This window comes from Cynocephalus volans, chromosome 14 (genome assembly GCF_027409185.1).
Source record: "Cynocephalus volans isolate mCynVol1 chromosome 14, mCynVol1.pri, whole genome shotgun sequence".
NCBI classification, from domain to species: Eukaryota; Metazoa; Chordata; class Mammalia; order Dermoptera; family Cynocephalidae; genus Cynocephalus; species Cynocephalus volans.
In genome coordinates, this window is record NC_084473.1 from 2,780,529 (window position 1) to 2,796,961 (window position 16,433).

Below are 16,433 nucleotides of genomic sequence, written 5' to 3' on the forward strand. Positions count from 1 at the left end.
ACTCTTGCAGTCTGGCCACTCCAGGCTGCTGCTCAGAGCCCTAGTGTGTATGGCTGAGCTTCAGGACAGAGTCCTCTGCCCTCACTAGTGCGTGGTGGATCACATCCCTGTCTCCTTGCTGGCCTTGTCCTGTGCCCCAGGCTGACCACGCCCTCTGGAGGAAGCCCGGCCTGCCTGAATCTCTTTCCATGTCCCTTGCTGGGCCAGCTCCACCCACTTTCCCACATTTAGCTCATACTTTTTTGATTGTCAGATGCCCTCCCTGGCCCTGATCTCACTAAAGATGCCTTTGTCTCCTCTGCTCACATACCACCATGGAAATCTCTGGCTTTGCATATATTTTCAGTTTCGTTCTACTTTAAGCAATTGACCATAATTCTTGGAGGGCAGAAACTATGTCTTATCTCTGGATACTGCTTAGATGTTTTTGAAATAGATAAATGAGACTTTGCCCAGTTTATGATGTCTCTGAAAATGTCCCCTCATGGTTTGTGCTTTCTTCTTGGAAGTCAGTGAGTTTAGGGGTTTCCAATTGCCCTTTCTTTCCCAGAAGCACCAAGGGATACGCGTGCAGACAGGCAGACAGGACGGGCCGAGGCATCGCCCTACGTGCAAAACTGTGACCATTCACAAATATTAAGAACAAAACCACAGCCAAAATACCTACGTAAAACACACGGCCACAGCACACACACTGGGAACACGGAATGAAGGAATCAGGAGACATTTCCACTCCAGGTTCTAGAAAGCGGCACTGTAGCAGTGTCCTTTCTGTCCTTTTTATTTTTAATTAAGAGACTTGATGTAAAGTCTTCCAATGTTAGAGGCACAAAATATTTTGGAGTGAATTAAAGTTCTCCTTATTTCAGGAACATCATAAAAGATAATGGATGCAAAGTGATTAAGGCAAATATTAAATTAGCTTTTACATTTCCTCCTTTGAGTTCTAGTTAACATCTTCACAAGGCACAACAATTTAGAAAGAGCTATGGGATTTTTGTGAATTGACATCGTTAATAATGATCATAACATTTATCGGATGTCTCCTATGTGCCCGCTACCAGAGCTATCCCATTTCACAGATAAAGAAACGGAGGCACAGAAGAAGGCTCTCTGACTCGAGAGCCCAAGTTCTGTGTTCTATTTTGCACAGAGAATCTCTTAGTGAAAAAGCGTTCTTTGACTGTTGAACTTAAATCCCGTCACCTTCTGTCTCCCTTTCACTGCCTGAGTCTCATTTTTCGTGCTGCAAATTTTACTACCACTTGAATCAAAGCCTTGAAGATGGTGAAGCACAAACCAACCAACTAACCTAAGTTTTATTTCAAATATTGCTAAAAACTTCATGTTTTGTAAAGTACAGATCCCTTTAAAAACTCTGAAGAGTTCTGTTATTGCTGTTTTGCTTTGTTTTCGATTGGCTTCATGGGAATGTATGTAGTTCAAGGTGATTAAGATAGACTCCCAAACCCAAACACCTGGTCCTCTCACTCAATAACCCAGGTCTGATGCTCACTGTCAGAGGAGATGGAAGTGGAAGGGGTCACAGCAGGGACTGAGCTAGAAGGACAGACCTCCTCAGCACACTTGCGGTCCAGCCTTTGTTTTCCTCCCCACCTGAAGCCCTGCCACCGGCCGCGGGGGCTCGCACGGGTGCACTCGCTGGGGCAGTAGCAGTGCACTGCAGACACCCTCTGCCAACAGGAAACCCGACAAACCAGGACCCGAGGAGTCTAGCTTTGTTTAGTTACTATTGGTCCGTGGATCTACATTTGTGAGTGTATAACTGGAGTCATTCCCAGACATTTTTACTTTAGAACTTTTACTGTATTGTACTGAGCCATATTGTCTGTATTGCACTTATTTTAAATAAGCCCTACTCACTATTACGAGTGCCGTAGCTCAAACTTTATAAACATTTTGCAGATGTTGAAATATAAATGGTGGATTAGGTCCCTGCCACGACAAGTACAAAATGCACTTAACTGATGGTGGGAAATGAATGGGAACAGATTTCCACGACGGATATGACGTGGATTAGCAATCACCAGACTCATCCAAGTTTAACAACCCGTGTCGGTTATGGGAAAATGGCATGAGACCAAATGTGGAAAGAAAATGTGTGTGTGTGTGTGTGTGCGTGTGTGTGCGTGTGTGTGTGCGTGTGTGTGTGCGCGTGTGTGTGTGTGCGTGTGTGTGTGCGTGTGTGTGTGCGTGTGCGTGTGCGTGTGTGTGTGCGTGTGTGTGTGCGTGTGTGTGTGCGTGTGTGCGTGTGTGTGTGCGTGTGTGTGCGTGTGTGTGTGCGTGTGCGTGTGTGTGTGCGCGTGTGCGTGTGTGGTTGGTTATAGCTACAGTTAAATATAAACCTTTAATTTTTGATTGCAAAACAACACACCTAAGCTAGTGTCAATTTTGCAGAGAAGCGTGATGTGAGAAAGGTCACTTAGCTTGAGTGCTGTTCCTGCCACTTATAGTCTACACATCTTGACTGAGCTGCCCAACTACCCGTGCCTCAGTTTCCTCATCTGTAGAATGGATCTAAGCTTTTCTGCCTTTTATCACAAAGGCAGCAATCTGTGCAAAAGCACCATCCACTTGCTGAGCACCTTACCAGCAGGAAGTAGTTCATAAAAAGCAGGTGCCACTTTGGATTTGAGGGAGTCTCAGGAGCAGCAGCTAAATCTCAGTGGACTGGATGGTTTGGGCTGGAGTCCCAGCAGATCATGTGCATGGGAGTGACGGGCACTTGAGATACCCGACATCAGCACCCCCTTCTTGCCTGGAGACACTCATACTCACGCAGGTGGATGGTCACGCACACCCAGGCACTCTCAGGGAAGTCGAGTCGGTGGCTGAGTGGAATGATTTTTCTAATAATGAGGGTGTCTGGGGGAGTAATCTTTGAAGTGAAAGATCATGGAATGTGGAGGCCAGAATATCACAATGACCTTCTGAAACAAAGGAGCTAAATTGACACAGAGGTCAACTTGTTCTTCTGATAGGAATATGCAACCGTCTGTCAGGGAAACCAGGCCCGTGTCAAGGGCGGTTATGAGTCACAAATCTCTAAGGGTTTACTGCTGTAAACCGCAAGAGCAGAAAGATTATGGGATGAGGGTTACCTCAGGACCCTAGCGAGCAGACGTGGACGAGCCTCCTGTGCTCTGCACAGTGGGAGCCGGAGGCAGGCAGAGCTCCACCAGATCCTGGTACAGAACCTCCCAGAGCGGCATTACTGAGCAGCCGCAAAGTGAGCCCAGGACATTCTAGAAATAAGTAGCCTTCAGCAAAAACTGATATCTTGGCCTAAGCTTGAAATTTTAATTCTTTGATTTATGGTTTATTTTAAAATAAATCTAACTAGATTCAAATAGAAAGGTTTATGTTATATGTGGCTCAAATTCCTGTATGACCAGCTAAAAATACACAGGACACATGTCTAGAGAATACAGAATACATAAGGGAACATTCTAAATGGCAGAGAGTCAAAAAGTGGGATTCCCCCACCTCCATGATAATTAAGTCAAAGTTTAAGCACCAAGACATAAAAACTAACCAGAGGTCTAAAATTTTCTTTCCTGCAAAGAGGTATACTAATGACAGGACATGTGGTATTATAAGATAAAGATATGGATAATAAAGAGATATCTAACTTTGTCCAACCAAAGTATAAATAGAAGCAAATTCTAGGGCCCATTTTAAGAGCTAATTGTCTCTGACCGAAATCAGTTTTCATTTGGCTTAAATTGGTAACTGAGATGGCTAGCATACCTACATCATGCATGGGTCTGCAACTAAACACACATCTGGAAGTAGAAAAATAATTCCTGGCCAGGAAAATATGATGCTTGAAAAAAAAAAAAAAAAAAGGCTGACCACGATGTAATGTGATTTGCAAGTTTCGTTACGTTGCATTTTTCAGGGAATCTTAGCAAATGAAATTTTAAGAGAAGACACTTTCCTTTTGAGCCAGAGCTCATGTTTGGTAAAGTACTCACCAAAATATCACTTTAATTTGCATGGTTCTATTTATTTATTTTTTCTTTGGCCTGCGGTCTCACTGAACGTCACAGCTAGGGAATCCTTGTAGCACCCCTGTGAGGTAGGCTTGTGGAAGGTGTATGAATGTTGTCTTGTCTACCTCAAGGCACCCACTTGGAAAGGTCTGCAAGACACAGGGGCTTTCTGAATTGCAGCTGCCTCTCTCCTCTGCCTCCTCAAAGTCTCCCTTTTATCAGTGGGGTTCCTACCTCACTTCTGAGACACTGAGCTCTATTTTCTACATCAGATGGACCAGAGTCCAGAGAAAGCCATAGTTCCAGAGTCTGAGATTCACACACACATTAACTTTTAATGCACATTTCTTTTACATATTGTACAATTTAGACATAAAATTATCGATTCTTTTTAAGAATACCCCACGTTTGTTGCTCCAGATAAGAAACGAGCAAAGTGTTATCTCAGGAAGTTTGAGAGCTTTGAGGACCCAAGACCCAGAGTGTACCTGGCAAAACTTGTCTTGTCCATGATCATGACTAACTATCAAAATCCAGTGTTGAAAGTGACAAGAAGAAAATTTCCAGAAAATTCCATTTGTTAGCTGATGCACAATAAAGAAAACATTTTCAAAGTAATCAAGACCCACTTTCGGATATGTCTTTACTAACAGGTAGAGGATGTTGCCTTGTACAATGGACAGTGTGACTTCACCTCCTTATTTGGGGGAGACACAGCTGCAGTAAGAGTCAACCAAAGCTTTTTAAATATATATAAAGAATAACATATTGAAAAGGGCGCATGTATGAATCCTTCTAAAGACAAGCCTTAAAGAGATTAGGCCACGATCCTTTGCTCTGGAAAGCCACCTGAAGACCTGTCCGACTGAGACAAATAAGTGCTGAATGGAGGCTCTTATCAACTGAAAGGTTACAAGAAAAAGCTATAACCTGTGATTTCCTCAGTTTAGAAAGACACAGCTTCAAGTACAAATCAGTCATTTGAATATTGTTTTTTTATAGGAGACCATTAATTGAAATCTTTCAGTTTGAAGATCCATTAACAGAAATGGCACATTACAGAAAACTAGTCAAGTTTAGATTTCCCAGAAAGGGTCGATCAGAATGGGACTTACTTTTTGCAAAGATGAGTTTAGAAATGGGTGTGGATTTTAGATCAACCAAAATTAGAAAAAGGCCATCCACCCCCTGGAAGACAGAGTCTCCCCTCCAGGGAGAGGTGGGAAGGAGAGAGCTGACCACTGACCAACGCTGCTCTGCGGTGGAGGATGTGAGGAGAAACCGCCTTCCCCTGAACATGCTGATGGTGAGGACTGCCCCTCATCCTCCCGGACGAAATAAGATAAAGAGGACGTGCCGAGACTGGAGAAACAGCAGGTCTGCTCGGAATTCCAGACCAACATAAATGCGCCAGCCCAAAGGTTAAGGGAGGCAAGCCTCCAGAAACTAAACCTTCAGAAAAGTGCTGTGGTCTCGGCGGGGTCCTGAGACACTAGTTAGAGGCAGCACTAGATGAAAGTTGTGCAAAGGCCATTTTCTTGTTTACAGCTGGCCTACTGGACCTGGAGACATGCCAAACGTTTGAAAGTATTCCTCATCAAGAAATTCAAAGGACTGTTGCCAGGCTCTGATGTGGTGGCCAAGTTCCAAGTGTAGTTAATCGCATTTTGACCATGAGGGACATGCGGTTTCAAGCCACGAGAAAAGATGCCTGAACAAAGTGGGTTGAATCGTTCTTGCTAATGCTGTCCGTTCTGAGATTCTAAAGCTACTTTGTCCATTAGGCACTGCTTTGGATGACGCTACAGACTTAAAGCTGGTGGGTAAGAGGAGGCCCTCCAGGTGTTTACATTCCACGAAGAAAGCGCCAAGTGTCCTGTGGCAAAAGGGCTAGCTCAGGAAGTCACTGAACATGAGCAGGTGATCTATGGCACTAGGGCCTTGGACAGGGATCCTGTAAAAAATGACATGGGCGTGAAACAAAATCCTACACTTCCTGATACCCTGGTCTACCCTCATGGGGCTGGGAGGGGACCACAAGGGGTGGGATGCTTGGAATAGAATCAGTGTGGGTTTGAAAACAGCATTTTCTTTGCATGGATAGTAAAGCCTTTTCCAAACAAAATGGAAACCGAGCCATTTGACATAATGATATGATATGTCAGGTAATTAGGAACAACTGTTTTGGAGACTCTTGGGTAGCATCTTGCTGCAAAACTGTCTTTCAAGTCTTGCCCTCTGTCCCTACACAAAACCGAGTGTCTGCTCTCACTGCAGCACCCACCGTCTCACCACACTTTCCATAGCTCGTACCGACTTCTTCTAAAACCTGTCTGGGACCTGAATGTTGATGTACATGTATATGTGTGTATACATATCTATATACACATATGTATACACACACACACACACACACACACATACACACACAAAGTAAGAAACCTCAGTCTGGTGGTGTGAGTGTAGGTCGTTTCATCATTTTGCCAGATTTATGCTTAAAAATTGTAGGTGTTAGAATGATGTGCGTGTGTGTGTGTGTGTGTGTGTGTGTGTGTGTGTGTGCATGCAGCTGAGCACCATGACTCTACAGATCTGTGAACCGTGTTATTACTGTCCTAAAGAGTATTAATAATTAAGAGCACAGTGTATTTAGGAATGAGCAATTATCATAGTAGATTTTTATCATTAGTGCTATTTAAGTATCCATATTTTAAATAATCGTATTAAGGTGTGGCTTTAAAAAAATCAATTTTGATTCTTTAAATTACAGTCATTTCCTAAAAGCTTTAGCAACTGTAAAATTTCTCTTCTAATTTCATGCATATCTGAAGAGAAAGCACATATGCTTCAGGAATTAGAGAGAGAGAGGATATGATACGAAAGAACTAGAGATAAATGTCAGGAGAAAAGGCAGAGTGGATTGTCCAGAGCAGTGGCTGAAATCTGAGGACCAGAGCACGGACACTAGATCAAGGCACTGATGTGTACAGGTGAGATTTTTAAACACACTTTTCTTTTCAATGACACATTATTTTTTGTGAATTACTGAGTAAATAGGTTTCTAAAAGATAATTATTTTCAATAAAAATCTTACTTGAGTTCTTGTGAGCTGGTGGCCAGCATACTTCGGATGCTTTTGTCAGCCAGCGGGCAGCCAGAAAGACTGTAAGACAGGCCAGGACAGTGAGGTGAGTCCCCCTCCAAGCATCTTAACCGCCCGAACAAACACAACATAAAAATCAAAATTAAAATTTTAATGCAGAAAAGCAATGGGAAAAGTGCTGTATATTGAATTTTTTGAGTAATTCACCCCCGAATATGTTCAAATGTAAGTCTTAAAAAACATTTTTGTTAATGGACAATTTTTAAAGAATAAGATATTTGCACTCTTTGGTTTAAATGTTTAAGAGTTTTGCAAATTTAGTTCATTTATTTAAAAGTAAAAGACATTATACAACACATAAATTAGCATGCTTTTGAAAGTCAACATATAGCACTTAAAGGTTCGACACAGAATTCAACATTTTTACTTTGACAGCATTGTTGAGGTAAGCTGAAAACAATAAATTGAAAAGACAGAATCCACCATGAAAAAAATGAAGTCACACCTTCTGTGTGAGGCGTAATTACCAGTCACATGACCACTCCCATCACACCCTGGAGTTGGACATCTGCCACCAAACAAAAACAAAAACAGCCAAAATAGTAAGTATGTTTAAAAAAAAAAAAAAAAAAAACTTTTAAAAAAGTTTCATTGTTTCCAGTTTAGCTGCAATGTCTGCAAGGGGATTAAAGCACCCTGAAGAAAAGCTGCAAAATGCACAGAATTAAATGAAAATGACGCTTCCATACGATAGAGCATCATTCAGAACACGCAGGTACACAGTTAGCGTCTCACTCTACTGAACTGGCAGTCTGGACATTTATGTGCTGCGAATGTCGCATGCTCAAACAGCAAGGCATGTACACATCCGGTTTTTAAAAATAAGCCAGAGGAAATAAAGGGAAAATTAAGAAGAGTCATAATTTCACCTCACATTATGCTTACGTTATTAAATCCTTTTTGCTCTCCTTGCACTGAGGGTACTTGGGTTTGGGACTTGGGATGGTCACCTCCCCAGGATACCTTCTCTCTTCTAGAGCCTCCTGGAACGGGTCCAAGTCTTCTGGCTGCAGGCAAAACACAGGTATAACACAGCACAGACTGCAGAAGGCGTCCCCCGGCGGCCTCGTGCCTCTTCTGAATTTCCCACCCCTTCCTACTACACATTGCAAATTGTTGTGTGTCTTTGTCTCAATAAGACCCCTTCTTGAAATGCCAACTGAACTTCTCATCAACAGCTCTAAACTTCTAAAATTATAGGAACCTGTCAGGGGTCAGGGCCTTAATTCAATATTGCATTGGCCATACTCACAACAGGGACAGACAAACGGTATGGGGACCAGAGAGACTACTTCTATTTGGGTCTTTCTCATCCAATGTTCAATAAACACCTATTGGTGCACCTGACAGGCGACACTTTTATGCAACACCAACCTGCAAAGATTAGAAACACTATAACCTAAACATATTTTAGACTTAGGTTTTTACCAGTCATTGGCAAGTATTTTAAATGCATGTGTTTTTAAGACTCAAGCAATGGAAGACCAGCTTAGACTAATGCTGTAATTTTAAATTATTCTTATGTAGCATTTTCTTTTTTACAGAAGTCCCTACTTTTGGTTAAGTGTGTTGATTGCAGTAACCTAGAAATTTCTATAGATGGCAACATTCAGCAAATGGGTTTCATAAATCTATGATACACAGTAAGGTTTTACCTCTGTGTCAGTCTATTTGATAAAAACACTTCTGTCATTTTATGAGGGCTTAATTTTAATTAAAACGAATTCGGAGACTCAACTAGCATGCCTTATTTGGTAGTAATGATTTAACACTGCAGGAGAGAAAGAATACTCAGAAATTTAGCTTGCCACTTAGATTTTGCTCTTTTTTACAATGCCTACATACTTAAATCAATTTGTACAATAAAGATAATAGGCTTCTAAGCAAGTGCCTTCCCTTCCAATTCCTACATGGAGCTAGTGTTTCTTTTTTCCTACCTCCATGTTTCTGAAAGACACTATTGCTTTTATGGTGGTCTTCCTATTGTAGTCCAAAACATTTTAATTTGCAGCAAATAAAGAAGATGTCACAATGTTTTAGAACTAAACACTGAAAAGTCAGTCCAATAAAGAAAAAAAATTCTTGAGTTATTTTCTTAAGCAAAGATGTATTAAATCAATTTTGGTAACTGGAATTTGAAAATTGTAACTACTTTAAAAGTACGTTCTTGATATAGGTGTTTTGGTAATACTGTCGCAAACAAAGATTTAGTTGATTGTACTAAAATAATTTATTAAAGACTGGTATATACTCTTGTAAGTACTCTTTTTAGAGAAGAGACCCTGCCCTTAGTTTCAAAGAGCTAGCTAATTAACAGCACATCATTACTTAACCATTTATGCATTTAAGGCTTTCATTATAATTCTCTACCTACAAAGTAAATTTGTTGTATTGTGCCAAAAGATCACCCAGAAAAATGAACTGGTATGCTGTTTATACATTTTCTTAGAGGAATCATTTGTAACAAAACATACTAGTTAGGAAATAAAATTCATCATTTAAGAGAGGCAATAGTTTGTTTTACTCAGATCAATGTTAGTCACATATCTCTTCTTGGTCAACAAAAAAAAATGCTTTCTAAGTCCTAGTCAGCTAAAGGTCATATTCAGAGAGAAAATATACTTTCTCTTGAGGTAGAAATGACATTTTCTTTCAGCTGAGGTCAGCACAGGTGGGTTTCAGTGAAACGGACGTACAGTGATCTCTTTGGAGTCATCCTCGTCTATTCTCCGGGGTTTCATTTTGGTGTAGTCTACTGGCAAGTCCCAGCAATCCCCCTCACTCAGCTGGAAACACCGGCTGTTCATCACCGCCTGCTGCTGGGGGGACATGGGCTCCAGGGGGGTCAACACGGGGCAGCAGCTGTCTCGCGGCCTCTGCTTATTCATGCTGAGGTCCAGGGTCCCGTTCTCGTCAACCTCCATGTCAGGGTTCTGTCGGCAGAGAGACACCGTAACTCAGAGTGGCCTGAATACCTGGTAACCACTGGGAGTCCAGCCTCCCGGACCACAGTCCAGCCTCCAGCCAGCACAGGATTCAGACAGAGAATCCCTCACAGCTACCTGATTTACACAGACTGTCAAGGTGAAAAGACGTGGTCTGTTGGTACATCTCTGCTATCCAGGGCTTAACTGCAAAACTGGTTGGGGGATCCATCAATTAATCCATTATCTATTTATCTACCATCTGTCTTCTCTTCCCTCTCTTTTTCTTCCTCTAATACATCTCTGCTTTTAGAAATTAGCCTGAGCAGGATAAAATCACAAGAATGCTTAATTTCAATTTTATGCCAGTTCAAATGCCTAAGAGATCAAAAATATGTGTGTGTGTGTATGTGTGTGAGTGCATGTGTGTATGTATGTGTGTGAGTGCATGTATGTATGTGTGTGAGTGCATGTGTGTGTGTGAGTGTGAGTGCATCTGTGTATGTGTGAGTGCATGTGTGTATGTGTGTGAGTGCACATGTGTACGTGTGTGTGAGTGCATGTGTGTATGTGTGTGAGTGCATACGTGTATGTGTGTGAGTGCATGTATGTGTGTATACACATACACATACTGTATATACATATACATGTATATCAACCTAAAAATTCTTTATTTTCATTGATGCTAATAGTTAAAACAATAGGAGGAAAACAAAAATTGCAAAGATAAAGGAAAAATGGAGAAGGAACTAGAATTTACTTTCTAATATAAAATTCTATGATGAAGCGAATTATCCATTTTAGAAGAGATATACCACAACAGTTCAAAATACCTCTGTTACAGTGACTATAGTCTGACCTGCTCTAAGTTTCAGCAAACCTGAAATTTAGTCAACTGACTTAAAAAAAAAAAAAAAAAAAAAGGTACAGGGTGAGATTTTTTTTTAATGATGTTTTGAAACAGATCCAGAATTCTTCAGAGCTTGTCTCTCAGGAGGGGGCTGAGAGGGAGGACAGAGAGTAAGAAAAATCAAAATAATGCCAACGATTCTGTGTTTTTTCCCCTAAAGAGTTATACTCTCTGGAGCAAAAATTTGATTTCAGAGCCGGCGTGAGGCTGAGGCTTCCTCGAACGTCTAGCAGCTCCTGCCTCTGGATGTAACAGCAGAAAGAAGATGCCTGCTCCGAGAACCCCACGCGTGGAGAGTTATTCTGCCTGATCTCTCTTTGTCAAAGTGCGTCCTGATTTCAAGCTCTGATATTAATTCAGGCTTTATAATGTTGGATTTATTGTCTCAGTTTTAGTTTAATTTTATGAAAGTGGGAAAAAAAATTGGGAAGGGGTTACTGCCTTCTTTTTTTTTTCTTGCCACAGAATCTCTTCCACGCTAGCCTCACACTTCAGCAGCCCTGATCACCATGGAAAATGCATGCCTCTGATGCTTCTCCAATATCTAGGAATAAAAATATCAATAGAAAAGAAAGCATTTGCAAAACGTAAGATTACAATTACTTAGAACAACTATGGTCAGCGTTGTGAGCTCAGGGTGCATGGCCCAGCAGCTTTAGACAAGGGACAGAGAGCCCTTTGTTTATCTGGAGAGGAGGTGACCATGTCCGCGGCTCAGAGTCCCTGAGAACACAGTAGGGCCGCCCCTGGCACCGCCTGGCTCTCTCTGGCCACCCAGTGGGCTCTGGGAGGCAGCTCTCTCAGTTCCCTGCCGCAGCTTACGAGCAGCTCTTCTCCTGCTCTCAGCAGAAGCAATGGTCGATTGATAAGAAAAAAAAAAAAAAAAAAAACAGAAAACCCTATAAACGCTGCCCACCACTGAAGCGTCTGTGGCTGTTTAAACTAATGAGTGCTGGCTATGATGACATGAAGGACTGGTGAGTGTGGAAGTCAGATTTTTACTTCTTTTGTCTCCCTAGCACTGGGTAATCTATTGAGAGTGTGGATAAGGGGACAGTCCCCGCGTTTTAACTGACAACGGTGCTAGCAAACCTTCCTCGTGCTTGAACTTGAAGGCATGTCCCTTTTTTAGTTTTGCATTCTGTGTTGTCATGTGAAACGACATGAAGATTGTGTGGTGTCCTTTGCTTACAGAAATGATTCTCGATCCTAAAGAGGAAGGCCCATTTATGCACATTCATCTAAAAGATCCCGATGGAGAAAACCAGTCCTCCTAGGACAAGGGTGCCATTCAGGCTGCTCTAACCAAGTGGCACAAATTGTTCAAAGTAGAGGGAACGCTTTTAGGAGGTCGCGGCACCTGCAAGGTGCAGCAGCATCTAAAGCACGGGCTGCTCTCGGGTGCCCGTCGCTGCCGCGGCGTGGCCGGTTGCACCTGCAGTCAGGTGAGCGGCCCGGCGCCCCGGCTCCCCGTACCCGCGCGGCGCACAGGTCCTGCGGCTTGGTGGACAGGTTCTGCGGCATCTCGCGGCAGCGCGTGGACAGGTTGAGGATGGCCGTGGCCGCCATGTGCGCCGCTTCCACGTCGTGCGTGTAGTCGAAGCTGCTCTTGCTGCAGGTGCTGCTGGCGCTGCTGCCGCCGCCGCAGCTCAGGTTGCTGCTGCTGCTGGGCGCGTAGCTGCTCGTGGTGCTGCTGCTGGGGCTCGGGTTCTTGCAGTAGCGCTTCGCTGGGGAGACAGGGACAGGGATGACTCGGGCCCGCGCCCCGCACGTGCGACAGCGCAGCCCGCGCGCGCACCCGCCCCCAGCCCACATGCAAACGCCGCGGGGTCCTCCTGATGCCCAGGGGCCGGTTCACCAAGGAAAAACGCCCAAGTGCTTTCCTTTCAACGCTGCTCACGTTTGCAGGAGCGGAGCATTGAGGGCCCCTGCGCTCCAAAGGCGCGCTCCTGCTGGGTGGACCTCGGCCGCAGGGCCCAGGCAGGTGACCGGGCCAGCTGCAGGACCCAGGCAGGTGACCGGGCCAGCTGCAGGACCCAGGCAGGTGACCGGGCATGCCCCAGGGCCGAGGCCCCCCGGAGTGAGGCTGTCCCCTACCCCTCATACTTGCTCATTAGTCGGGTGAGGGCGGGACCCCGGCAGATCACTCCTCTGTCGGGAGCCTGGAGCTCCTTCCAACAGGAGGGGCTGCGGGGCTCAATCGGGGCTTCACAACCCGTGTGCAGGTGACCCCGATTCACAGGGGACCTGGACCTGTGAAGACTTTCCACCCTGGGAAGTGGATTTCTGGCTGGGTGTACAGACCAGAAAATGGCACTTTTATCAGAAAATGGCACTTTTATCCTGTGATTCTAATTCAGGCCACAGGAATGAAAGGAGAGAGTCAGGTACACCTGTGCAGGATAAACAGGGCACCGCAGAGTGGCCACTCAGAGGCAGGCGGACACGCCGGGTAAGTGTCACGCGTGGTACCAGCCCCTCTGTACATTAATGGCCTGTGGGGAGCGTGGCTTACAGGATTCTGGTTCTAGTATCCTTCTGAACAACCACCCTTGCTAACAGCCAGGCAGGCACTTAGAACAAGAGTTACTTCTTTAGAGCTGTTTAAAAATCTCCTTCAGTACACGGACGAGAAAATGTGGAGTCGATCATTTATTAGGATGGGCCCTTTTCTTCTAACGTATTATTATCATTGACAGAGTCAGGTAAAGCCACAAGGATGTTCATTTTCTCAGGGGCCGGATATTTCACCCCAAACTCAGTGGAGTGAGTAGTTATTTAAAGGAGAGCCTGGATGGTGTTGAAAGACCCCCCAAAAAAGAGCTCTCTCCCAGGAAGCTACACCCCTTCCTCAGCAGCCGAGCCACTCCTTCTACCAGTCACCTGCTTCCCCGTGACCAGTACTAGGTCAGCCCAGATAACCTGGCAGTGAAATTGGGAGGGGGTGGGCTACAGACAAACCTGGACGGGGTTCCAGTTGTGCTAACTGGTAATTCTGATGGGACCTACAGTTGTGTCTGTTGCTGCAAGAGATGCTGCTCTCTTGGTGGCTCCAGTAGGTCACTAGCAGCTCTGCACCTGCATCCCTGCTTTGTCAGTGCTTTCCTCCCAAAGAGGAAGAGACAACGAGACGAAACAAACAACACGCCCTCCAACAGTGCCAACCGGGTCTTCGTGCACAATCCTAGGACATTACCCCAAAGCACTCGATTCAGATACAAAGGGGAAGAATGAAGAGGTCATTGTTGACTACGTTCGGTTTTGGACTGAAGACTGTGCTCTCAGGACATTAAGGAAGCACAGGCCACCGGAGAGGAAGCGATGATGGCCAGAGCCCAGAGCGAGATCCAGGCACTGTGCTCCCATCTCAGCCCCCGACAAAAGCTACAAAGCAAACCACACAGCAAGTAAACATCTTATACCGGGTTCCCCTGCACGGACCAGACAAATTCACACACCAACCAATGAAGCACAAGGAGTCACCTGCAGGGCATGTGACTTCTATTATGCCAATCTGAATTAGCAAAGCCCCGGGCAGTGATCCCCGCTCCTGGCAGGGCACAGCCATCGCTGAGGCACATGTCCGTCAGTGCCTGCCCTTCTTTTCTCTCTCCTCTGTGAATGGGCCTGATCTAAGTCACAAAACTGCCCCATGCAGGGTGGGCAGTGATCCCTGGTCTCAGGCCACGCCAGGGCCTCTGAGAGACACCACCCATGGGAAGTGAGGGGCAAACCAGGTGGACAAGCAGAGACCTGCGGAGGCCCCCGAGGGACCTGCCAGTGGGTATCACAAGCCACAGAGTGACTGACAATGTGTATTTGGTGGTACTCTGGATATGGACTAAAGGTCATGATTTTACATCATCTATAATTTTGTTTTTTTTTTTTAAAGATAGCATAAAAATTTTAGGAGAAATGAAATAATAATAAAATAAAAGTCATAAGGGTGTTTTTTCTTTTTTTTCTTTTATCCTGGTGAGGGCTAACTACTGGGGGCTGGGGGGCAAGTGGATCAACATAAATAAGAAAAAAATAAAGTTTTGTTTTGAAATGAGTGAATTTCAACTTCTAAAAAAAAGGTAAAAGAGACAACATGAGTCTACCCAACAAACCGTGGGCACCATGGGGTGGCTGTGTCCCACTCTCAGCCCTGGTGAGGGCGTCGTAGGCATGTGGGTATAGAGGTGGGGAGAACTCGCTGCCCACCCAAGGACGTTGACACTTCAGTGCAAGCTCCACCTCTGCGCCGAGATCACAGGTGTCCTAACGTGATTGCATCTGCCCCCTCCCCCTGGCCCCCAAGAAGCTGCTACATGCCCACTTCACAGATGTGGAAACTGAGGTTGCCAAGGTCAAGATGAAGGTCTATGAAGAAGAGCCTGGATGGCAGTCAAGGATGCAGGTTGCCTGGTGTAGTCCAGCTTTTTATGTTAAAAATTGCTGCCTCTATGTGACCACATTGTACCAAGATGAATCTTTAACACGGTTGCTTTTTTCTCCCCCTTTCTTTTTTCTTACTTGGATTGCTTTAAATCATCTTAAAGTTATACAATGTAGACATGATGGTGCACCTCCTTTCCCAAATGTTTAAATCATAATATGCAATGTCGGATTATGCCAGGTGGACAGTACAGAATTTTTGTAGGTAACTTAACTGTCAATAACTTCTTGATGCACCTGCCAACTGTTATCACTCAAGTGAGCAACTGGGACAATGTTTACTTTCATATGTGTCCTTTTATTAAATGTAAACAATCTTTTTTTGTTTTATCCAACATGAAGATAAGAGTGTTTAAACTTTAAATTGTTCAGAAAAGAAAGGTCTTTAGTCCTACTTGTAAAATGTCTCCACGTGGTGTTGCTCTGGGTTACTGCACTAACACCGGGGGGTGCCACAGATCCACGGACATCCTCCTCTCCCCAGGACTGACCCAGTCCCCACTTCATCAGATAAGAGTCTTTTAACAGCCACAAAATCCACATTCGTTTTTGCTTTTGGCCAACAAAGCTATTTTCAATCAAATTGCTTTTCAGTCAATCAGCAGACTAGACTTTGTTCATGTTCTTCTAGGTGCACAGCCTGCCACTGGGTATTGGAGAACTACAATTGCTTTTACTCTGAGCTCCCCATATGCATGTGACTCATTAAACCACACTGAGAAACACCTCCTCCAGTATTCTATCTCCTCTATTGCAGGAAAAGGAAAAAGAATACAGGATTTATAGTGATTAAATATGGCTGTATACATAAATTTTTTAAAAAAGCAAAAAACCTTCCAGCCAGAATCTTTTTATTTGCCCACTCTGCTTGGGTAATTCTTACTAAATGCACATGTCTAGTTCTTGTAGGAGTGTTCATTTCCTTAAGTATTAGCATTTTCCTGTAGGGAATACATAAATATGTCCTTACAATACTGCAT

At 44.1% G+C, this 16,433-nt stretch overlaps 1 protein-coding gene across 4 annotated transcripts in view; it reads right to left on the reverse strand.

The window, feature by feature from the left end:
- Positions 1-16,433, reverse strand: part of MYT1L (myelin transcription factor 1 like) — a 182,391-nt gene that overhangs the window by 78,023 nt on the left and 87,935 nt on the right. For all 4 annotated transcript variants that reach the window (XM_063077850.1, XM_063077849.1, XM_063077848.1 and 1 more), the window contains exons 10-13: positions 12,490-12,740; positions 9,876-10,112; positions 8,065-8,186; positions 7,111-7,179 (exon numbers count right to left, since the gene is read on the reverse strand). In XM_063077850.1, coding sequence (XP_062933920.1) covers positions 7,111-7,179; positions 8,065-8,186; positions 9,876-10,112; positions 12,490-12,740 — 679 coding nt within the window. The remainder of the gene's footprint in view (positions 1-7,110; positions 7,180-8,064; positions 8,187-9,875; positions 10,113-12,489; positions 12,741-16,433) is intronic.